The 10180-nt window shown below is 32.2% G+C and overlaps 2 protein-coding genes across 2 annotated transcripts; both read left to right on the top strand.

The window, feature by feature from the left end:
• Positions 1–396: 396 nt before the first annotated feature.
• LOC146897404 (Protein kinase superfamily protein) lies at positions 397–3492 on the top strand. The gene is made up of 3 exons (XM_085732047.1): positions 397–1333; positions 2015–2098; positions 2240–3492. The coding sequence occupies exons 1-3, from the start codon at positions 526–528 to the stop codon at positions 3322–3324; spliced, it is 1977 nt and encodes a 658-aa protein (XP_085588173.1). The 5' UTR covers positions 397–525; the 3' UTR covers positions 3325–3492.
• Positions 3493–6303: 2811 nt separating this feature from the next.
• LOC146897403 (soluble inorganic pyrophosphatase 1-like) lies at positions 6304–9422 on the top strand. Its single transcript, XM_085732046.1, has 9 exons — positions 6304–6376; positions 7317–7440; positions 7559–7587; positions 7689–7754; positions 7842–7949; positions 8133–8198; positions 8289–8409; positions 8912–8993; positions 9200–9422. The coding sequence occupies exons 2-9, from the start codon at positions 7317–7319 to the stop codon at positions 9240–9242; spliced, it is 639 nt and encodes a 212-aa protein (XP_085588172.1). The 5' UTR covers positions 6304–6376; the 3' UTR covers positions 9243–9422.
• Positions 9423–10180: the final 758 nt, after the last annotated feature.

The following is a 10180-nucleotide window of genomic DNA, read 5'->3' as shown; positions in this document are numbered from 1 at the left end:
CCCATTTTTTTAATTTGAACCATAGTATTATATAGATGACTTGTAACGCTCCAAGCCCTAATTCACTCAAGTAATATACAAAACTATAACGCTCTATAGTCGTAGAGGTAAGCACACAATTAGTCGTTTAAACAATCGTATTCCATTAATTACGATTTGCATTTGCTTTAATCTTCTGTCACTAATCGTTGTTTAACATGCATGCACCCATAACATACATAGAGATATATTAAAATATTAGTTTAAAAATAAACTTTAGAGGTTAAAGTGATAAATGAAAAATGACTAATACAATCAAATTATTTCTATTTTAAGGATATTTTTTGGACCCTTCAACACTTTTCTGATTATTTTTATGTGTATATGCGGTTTCCTCTATACCTTCAACACTTTCTCATTATTCTAAGATTCACTTGCCATTATTATGCAATAAAAGGGAGTGTCATGAACGCATATTGTTTTTTCTTTAACACCTAAACTCAACAAGTTCTTTCACTAGCACTGTCACTGCCACTGCTACTAGCAATGTTTAATGTTGTTGTCCTCATGAAATCTTTTGTTACTAACATTTTTCTACTTCTTTTGTTCTTTCCTTTAACTTCTTCCCTCCAACAAGTGCAAACAAAACTAGTTGAACCACCTTTGCTTCCAAAAAATTCATGCAATGAAACATGTGGAAAACTCCATGTTCCATTTCCTTTCTACATCAACAACACTTCATGTGCTTCATTGTCAAGTTCTTTCCACCTCTCTTGCTCAAATTCATCCACCCTTTTGATCAAAATAGGTTCACAAAACTATCCCATTTTGGAATTCTTTTCAGATGGTTTGTTAGTAGACTTTCCAGGAACCTCATCGTGTCGACAGTACAACGATTTGAATTCATTTGGTGAGAGGAGTTTTGATGGAAGAAACTACTTTGGTGTATCAGTTGATAATGTTGTTGGTCTCTATGATTGTGAAGATTCTTCACTTTGTAAAGCAGATTGTGAAACAGTTAATCTTCCTGGTTGTGATGGAAGTGTTGGTGGTGGTTCTCTTGGATGTTGTTATCCACTTTCTGATCATAGTATATGGCATATTGGTGAAGGGTTTTCTGTTTTTTCACAATTTGGATGTAGGGGATTTTCTAGTTGGGCTGTTTTAAGAGGGTCTTATTCAGGTAAAAGAGGGGTAAAATTGGAATATGGTATTCCTAGGAACTTTTCTAAGGAGATTTGTGCTAAGAATGCAGATATGGTGAATGCTACAGCAGTTAAAGGTGGCTTAAGGTGTGTTTGTCAAGATGGATATGTTGGTGATGGTTTTGTTAATGGAACAGGATGCTTACTATGTGAGTAGTTTTCCCTTTTCAACATCATTATGTATTATACATTATTTTCCTTATTTTGATAATCTGCATAATTAAGTGCTTATCATATAAGTTCTTATGTATATAAGTTATAAGGTGTTTTCGTAAGCTGTCATAGAGAGCTTATAGAAATTAGCTGAAAGCTGCCTATAGACATGTCAATGATGTCATATGTTGTTTTTATAAACTCTCTCAACCAGTCTTACAGGTACTTATGTCAGTAGATAAGTTCAAATAAGTCAATACAAACAACCGTTGACTTCATTCAACATGTATACAAAACAAAACCATTAATTTCTAAATAGAGCCAGAATGTTGTGAAACTGCAAATAAAAGCATGGTTTCTCTTTTTTCTTCTCCTTCTCAGTTCGACCTAAACTATTAAGGCGAAATTTAGAAGAGTTTATGCAAGCTTATGTTATGATATAAGCACTTATGCAGGTGTTTGCAAGAAGTTATTGATTTAGCGTATGATGGTAAAAAGTTCTGTTTAGCTTATTTTCATAAACTCTCTAAACTAGCTTATGTAAAGGACTTTAGAGTTTTGCATAAATGGCTGAGCATTTTTTACAATAAGCGCTTAATTAAGATGTTTATCCAAACGTCTCCTAAAAGGAAGAAAATTTGGAAACCTAAGTATTGCTTGATGTATTCCCACTGCAGCCTGTATCAAGGATGGAAAGGAAGCATATGGAAGTGACTGCTACATCAAAAGACATGATCAAAGAAAAATGGTTATTATTGCTGGTAAGTAGCATGACATTGTAAACTTCTTCTAATGATTTTGCTATCATAAAGTAATTGGAGTGCTAAATACTCAATTAAACTATGTTATCAACCACATTGTCCTTCTATTATGTCAATCTCATGACATCATATATCATGCAGGAATTCTTTGTCCAGTTCTTATTGTTGCCTCCTTAGTTACACTATTCTATCTTCTAAAAAGAAAACAAAAGCCAGGAATGTTCGATTCCGAGCAAGCTTATTACCACAACATTTCATTCCGAAAAACGTGTAGAACTCGACTATTCAGCCACCATGAGCTAGAGGAAGCCACCAATGGTTTTGAAGAAAACAGAAAACTCATGCAATGCAATAACGGCACAATGTTTGCTGGTGTTCTTGGTGATGGATCACATGTAGCTATACACAAGTTATTAAAATGTGAGAATGAAAAAGACATGATGCAAGTCATGTCACAAATTGAAGTCCTATCTGCAATTGTACATAGAAATGTTGCATCAATTCTTGGTTGTTGCATTGATTCTAGCTACACTCCCCTAGTGGTTTATGAATATCCTTCAAATGGTACCTTAGAGGATCATTTACACCAAAAGTTCCAAAACATAGGACAAAAACTTGGTTTGCATTGGTATAGGAGATTGAATATTGCAACAGAAATAGCCAGTACTATTGCATTGTTACATTATGATAAATCTCCTCCAATATTCCATCATAACCTAAAGTCTAGTTGCATCTTCCTAGGTGATGATTTTTCTGTCAAGATTGCAGGATTTGGAATACTTAATGCTGATGTTAATAATTATGATTACAAGAATTGTGAGAATCGCGAACGCTTTCGCTCGTGCAAAAATGATGTCTATGACATAGGTGTATTGCTACTCGAGATTATCTACGGAACAAATCAATTGGACACACCTACATTAGCCTTGAAGAAAATTAGGGATGGAAAGATCGAAGAAATTGTCGATCCACTTCTTAATTATCACGAACAACTGCGTCATTGTCAAGAACAGATTCAGATCATTGCTGACCTTGCCACAAGATGTTTGCTGTTTAGTGGAGATGGAAAGATGGGAATGATTGATGTTGCTAGGGAATTGGTTCATTTGACAAAAGATAGTGTTGATGGAGGAAATGTGAAAGGAATTGCTCTTGAAGAAACATTCTCAAATTCTAGTCTTCTTCAAATGATATCTTTGTCTCCTGATTCTATGAATGTTCCTTGAATTTCAATCTTCAACAATGTTTGTTAGTCACAACAATATGAGATGTCAAAGTTATATGTATCTGTGGATTAGAAATTTCCTACTATTGTACATTGGGACTGGATTCTAAACTATGATGTATAATTAAGCAAGTGTATGTGATTATATTGACCTTAATCAGTTTAATGACGATCCACATGGAGTTTTGCATTTAATGTTAAAAACATATTTATCTTATATGTGATTAATGATTATTCTGAAGGTTAACCAAATTCTTGTTAAGACTATCAAGAAAAGCTAATTAGTTATGATAAACTCATGGTATTAGAGAATTGAAGTGTTCTTTCAGTTGTAAGTTTGATATGGCTATCTTGCATACTTTTTGTTTCTTTGTTTGTTTTCGACCTCAAATCGACAACACTGCATTTTTGAGGTATTGTTTGTTTTGACCTTGTCTGGAAGGTGCCTTGTTGAATTGAGGAATGTGAGTGTTGTTTATAAACTACTATTGGCTCCGACTCCTAAACATTGTTGGATTTTTTGTGTACCGGAACAATTTGTTCTATGTTCAATTTCCTATTCAAATTCAAAGTTATATAATTAGGCATTTTGGTAGAATCAATTTACTAGCATTAGTTTTTCTACATAATTTTTTAGAAGTCCTTGTATTGTTTTCTCCTTGTTTGGAATTAGTTCTACCATTAACAAGGATCGTAAACGATGTAGTCTACCCCCAAATCTACGCTAGAACATATTTTTAAAAAAATAGAAAACACTAAGTCAAAGCTTAGTAAAACTAGACAATGAGACACTATATACACACTCTTTGTTTATAGCGTCACCAACCACAAGGAGTGATGAGTAAGAAGACATGTTTTGATGAAGGGATGCACACATTGGACCTTGTCAATTTATCATACCATGAAGTCTTAAGTTGAGAGCTGAACATCGGGCACCACGAACCCCCTCAACGAGGGAAAGTTAACACATTGCCCACGCAAATAGTCGAGCATGGCCAAACACTGTAGGTCATATATTTTTTGGCAAGTAGGAATAGTTTTGCTTATAAATACTGGATCAATACAATGTATTAGAGACAATCAATCAAAGACAAACTATCTACGCTATTTTGATATTTTACCTTTATTTACATGTATTTCTTAGTCTTGTAGTAAAAAATCCAAAACAACCGTACTTAACACCTCACTGAAACTGTTAAGAAACCCACAATTGAGGGACTAACATTTCTTCCTCATTTCTTCCTCAGTGTTAATCACCTAAAGAAATCATAATCGAAGACTATCAACTTTTAAAATCTACCCAAAAAAAACTTAAAAAAAAAGTTGGTTTGAACTTGTGAACATGGGAATAGATTATATTCTGCATGTGCAAACGTATCACCAGATTCAGCATGAAGCTATAAAAGTCGTTTTCCAGTATAACGTGCAAGCAATTTGTCTTCGTGATCTCAACTACATACCAAACAGCCAAGACTCTCCACAAATCAAGGGCTCACCTTTTATTTTTTATGGGAAAATATTGCTGTGAGATATTATCATGATCATGAATGGTGTATAAAATGTGAATTTAAAATTTTCTTCTTCATTGTAGTTCAATCGGTAGAGATGTTGCAGTATATAAGTTTGAGGTTCAATTTTCGAACTCTAAATTATACATTTATTCGCTTTAAATTGCATTTCTAACCATTAAGTTATTTGACAAAACAATGAATTTAAAACTCATCAATATTTACTTTTTGAGTAATGCTATATCTCTAGAAAAATAACATCAAGAATTCTTCAAGAATAAAGAGCAGCCAATCATAATGCACTATTTGCCACAATTCAAGGAGGTGCGGCTGAAAAATAGGAAATGAACAAATAAATCATGCAATTAAAACTTGCCAATTGTGTCTTGAAAAATTCTTGATGTTATTTTTCTAGAGAAATAACATTTTCCTTACTTTTTTTAGCAAATCCTTTCTTATTCCTTATTTTTATTTTATATGAATTTTGTTTATTCACGTATTTTCCACTATCTTATTGCATTGCTTAAGAAAAAAAACTATGAAATTGGATAGGGAATATTTCCCTTAAATCACGTCGCTCCATTTCGATCATTTTTTCAGTTTTTTTTTTTTTTTCATAAAAGAAAGCATGTGAGTCACTCCATATATTCCACCAAAAAATAGGAACCAATCATATAAAGTTACTATATTTTTTGAAGAAGATATAAAGTTACTATATTATTCCTTTCTTAAGTACAATGATCAAAATTTTGCCTTGTAACAAAAAAAAAAGTAAAATGGTTTATAGAAATTCTTTACTCTTCTTTTTTATATTTTTTTTTGCTAATATTTACTCTTCCTACATTGTTATATATAAATTAGATTTTTTTAACCAAAATAAAAAAAAAAATTGTGCAACTGCATAAACTAATGCATCAAGCTAGACTACATGAATGGAAAAACACTTCAAAATTTGTAACAAAACGACAACAACAACCAAGTCTTATCTCACTAAATGAGGTCAGCTAATCTGTCTGTTATTTTATTTTTAGAAGAATCTATTTGTTATTTGGTCATGATGAAATTATAGTACATGAATAAAAATAAAAAACCCTTAGTCGGTAGTCTAGCTCTAGTAAAGAAGAAGATAGGTGTTCTACGACTAACTCGAGAATTAATTCCTTAGTGATCAAAATAAGCTAAGACGTGGAAATACCTCAAAACGCTTGGATGTCAACAAAGAATAAGGTAAAAAAACAAGAGTTTAACAAAATGAATGAGTAATTTAAATGAAACTAATTAACCTTAAAATCAATTAAACTCTAGGTTTGGTAATATTGTTTGGCTATGATTTACCTTTTGAAAGTTCCAAAGAACATGTGGAGTTGTAAGCTAATTTGTCTCATGCACATACAAAAAGAGTGGTAAAACTTGACTGACTCTATTATTTCCTTTGACTTCTATATATAACATAAACATCACAAACACAAGCCATTACACTTCTTAGGATCATTGTGCACTACCCTTTACACCTTTTCTCAATATTTCCTTTTGCTGTTATTCAAGGTTTGTTTTTTTCTTTGTTTCCAATCATATAGTTAATTTTATGTATCTAGTTATGATCTCTTATGAGTTTACTATCATGGGTTCAAACTAGCAAGTCTCTTTCAATTTTATTCTATTGGGAGTTTATTTCCATTGATTAACCATTGTATAAATTAATGTCATAGTTCTTGAATCATAAATAATCCATTTTTGTGATTTCTTTGATATGTGGTAATAATATAAAGGTCTCTTTGAGATCCAATAATAATCAAGTTTGATTAGATGATCAGCAAAAGTCATTGACTTTTGATGTATAAAGATTGGTATTTGCAAAACAGTGATTGTTGGTATTTGAAATACAATGTTAAGGTGAAAGAAAGTAACATATCATTGAATGAAGCAAATCCTTTTGGTGAAATGTTGACAAATAAGGGTCTTTGGATTTGGACTATGCCTAGATACTGGATCATAATCATTTTCTAATCAATCTTTTAAAAACCGAATCGGACAGTTCAAGTTGAACCGTGAACCGGTATTGTCTACAAACCGCGGCCTCGTTCTGGTTGAATGGTTCAAAGTAGTTGAACCATGACTGGAGGCCTAACCAGTTTGATGTTCGATTCGGTTTTTAAAACATTGGTTCTAATGGAACATAATTTTAGTGAAAGGTTCTGAATTTCTAATTGTGGCTGTGGTTGCGGTTACACTGTGATCCTTGATATTTAGGACAAATGCGACTGCAATTGTGGTCTCGATGCAGTTAGAGATGTCTCCGAAATCTGTATTAGAGATGTCTCCGAAATCTGTATATTGCAGACCACAGTTTAGAACTATGTACTAGGCTTGACTGTCTATGTCTTTTTAAAACATTTTTTGTTGTCTTAAACTAATTTTACTCTTAATGATTCATCAGAAACATTTGATCTTAATTTTTGTTGTTTTCTGTGTCATGTCTTTAAAGATGAGTGAAGAGAAGAGTGAAGAAGTTCAAGAAACCCGCCCAACTCCCCGTTTGAATGAAAGGATTCTTTCATCTTTGTCAAGGAGATCAGTTGCTGCTCACCCCTGGCATGATCTTGAAATTGGTATTCTTATTGTTCATGTTACTAGCTTGTCCTATTTAGCTTGATTTGTGCATTGACACAATCATTTTAAAATTAGATGAATAATGAATTCACTAATGATCTTAATTTTCATGTGAAGGTCCTGGTGCACCAAATATTTTCAATTGTGTAAGTCCAAAACTTTGATCTTCATTTATCCCTTCAATACTTAACATTTTCCACTGCGTTATGCTGTTTCTGCTTGTTCAATGATTAGTTGCTACATGCAGGTTGTAGAGATCACTAAGGGAAGTAAGGTCAAATATGAACTTGACAAAAAGACTGGATTAATTAAGGTATGAACTTATCGCTTTCATTTTGAAATTCGAAATGGACAAAAATATTAACTTCGAATTTATCACTTTAATGCTTCCAATGTTCAGGTTGATCGGATTCTGTATTCGTCAGTTGTTTATCCTCATAACTATGGTTTTATCCCTCGAACTCTATGTGAAGACAATGATCCACTCGATGTCTTGGTTCTCATGCAGGTAATTTCTTACCTTGTTGTGAGTTGTGACCTATTAAACTTTAATCATAACAATAGTTCCGGTTCTGGACAGAATTATCGAACCATGCTTTTTTCTGAATAGTTATTAATTTGATAACTATGTTTGAGCTATATATAAAGAGTTCTATTCATTAGTGAACATTCTGAATTACTTATATGGCAGGAGCCTGTTCTTCCTGGTTGTTTCCTGCGAGCAAGAGCCATCGGACTAATGCCTATGATTGATCAGGTATTTCTTTCACTTTTTAGACAACAAAGCAATTCGCAATTCTATTCCTCTAGTTTACTTAACAAACAAGTTATTATCATACTTACACAGGGGGAGAAGGATGATAAAATCATCGCGGTATGCGCTGATGATCCGGAGTATAAGCACTATACTGACTTCAAAGAACTTCAACCTCATCGCCTAATGGAGATTAAACGCTTCTTTGAAGACTGTATCCTTTATTATCTCATGTTAACAAAATGTTGCATAACAAGCTCATTGGTATAACAGAACATATTTCTTCGTTTACTTTTTAATTACGAAATTTTCATCTTATTTTCTATTTTTAAATTTTTGGTATATGAAAATATTGAATAGAAAATGTTTTCTTAAACCAAACACACATTAAGTGCCTATTTGGATCGACTTTTTTGGACTTATCTACTAACATAAGCATTTGTGAGACAGTTTGGAAGATCGTACCGAAACAACTCATAAAATGTCCATAAGCTGTTTTAAGCTTATTTTCCTAAAATATACAGGATAGCTTATGAAATCAGCTTATAACTTATCTGAAAATAGTTTGACTTTATTTTATCTTCTGTTGTAGAAATAACTTACATACAAGCACGTATATAATAAGCATTTGTGTGCTATAAGTGCTTAATTAAGCAGTACCTCCAAACATATCTTTGTCCTTTTGAAAAATTAGTGTTTCTTAACATGTTGTTTAGACAAGAAGAATGAGAACAAGGAGGTAGCAGTTAATGAGTTTTTGCCACCATCTACTGCTGTTGATGCCATCCAACACTCGATGTAAGTATACATACAACAACTAATTTATTTCTTTTTATCTTTCTTGTATCTAATTAAAATTGTATTTTAGTGAAAGAATTTATCATCTATGGCCAAAAATATTATATACCATTAACAAATATGCTTAATGTAACTCAAGAATTTATCATCTATGTAATGTGCATCATTTGACCTTAATATGATATTTTGTCTCTGATTTGGTGCAGGGATCTTTATGCTGAGTATATTCTGCATACCTTGAGGAGATAGACAAGAATATTCTTCATGAATTTGAATAAACTGCATCACTATAGACAATTTTAGAATGTATTTGGATGAAAATCTATTGTATTTTTTTGTATTAAGTTGGATACTATACCATTTATTTTTAATTGGAGAACAAGCATCAAGTTTGATATATATATTTCATGTAAAATTTGGTTGATTGAATTTTTTTTCCCCTTATATTTCTGATTTGTTAGCCAAAATCTTGTGGCATTAATATGTGCTGCTCCTGTGATATAGTACAAATTTTTCACTTTTCTGTATGTGCTACTAGAGTTGATATCCTCTTCATGTCTTAAAAAAACATGGATGACTCAATTGTTACTATATAGTTTTAAGTTCATAAATGATATAAAATCCTATTCTTTAACATGTATTTTAGGACACACGTTAGCATTACACATGATATAAAATCACATTTTCACTTTATACAAATTTATAGTAATGGAGACCTTCACTTCTCACAATAAATGGAAAGTATCGTTACTCATGCTAGCATGTATCCTAAATTTTACTTAGAAACTCTATGAAGCCCTTTCAAAAATTTAAGCATCGTTGGCATATTGTCTTAAATCCAAAATTTTGGTAGTTGTCGGTGTAAAACTATCACATGTTAGCATGACCCATTATGCAATTTAGACGAAATTTTGCCTTGTTCATTGGTGGCCTAAAGAAATATTAAAGTTTTGCAATTTTTCTGGTCAATAAAGTTTTGCAATTATATGCCTAAAGAAAAAACATGGCATAGTGGTTCCAAAGAAGAAGAAAAATAGAGGTATACAAAACTGAGCCTAAAGGAAAAATATTAGGTTAAGCAACTTGGGAGGTCTAAATAGAAATGTCCAAATATTAGAGGCATGAGCTCACAATGAAAACCATTTATTAAGGTGTTGCATACACTTCCTTTTCTTTTTTCTATTCAC

Source organism: Medicago sativa, chromosome 8 (genome assembly GCF_051527215.1).
Source record: "Medicago sativa cultivar Bolivia chromosome 8, Bolivia_mono, whole genome shotgun sequence".
NCBI classification, from domain to species: domain Eukaryota; kingdom Viridiplantae; phylum Streptophyta; class Magnoliopsida; order Fabales; family Fabaceae; genus Medicago; species Medicago sativa.
This window is presented reverse-complemented; position numbering and strand designations above follow the sequence as displayed.

Bases quoted from the DNA above. Each gene is read 5' to 3' on its own strand.
- LOC146897404 (XM_085732047.1), top strand. From the start codon at position 526: ATGTTTAATGTTGTTGTCCTCATGAAATCTTTTGTTACTAACATTTTT. The intron at 1,334-2,014 runs GTGAGTAGTTTT...TTCCCACTGCAG, and splicing joins TGGAACAGGATGCTTACTAT to CCTGTATCAAGGATGGAAAG. The intron at 2,099-2,239 runs GTAAGTAGCATG...TATATCATGCAG, and splicing joins AAAAATGGTTATTATTGCTG to GAATTCTTTGTCCAGTTCTT.
- LOC146897403 (XM_085732046.1), top strand. From the start codon at position 7,317: ATGAGTGAAGAGAAGAGTGAAGAAGTTCAAGAAACCCGCCCAACTCCC. The intron at 7,588-7,688 runs GTAAGTCCAAAA...TGCTACATGCAG, and splicing joins CACCAAATATTTTCAATTGT to GTTGTAGAGATCACTAAGGG. The intron at 8,199-8,288 runs GTATTTCTTTCA...ATACTTACACAG, and splicing joins TAATGCCTATGATTGATCAG to GGGGAGAAGGATGATAAAAT.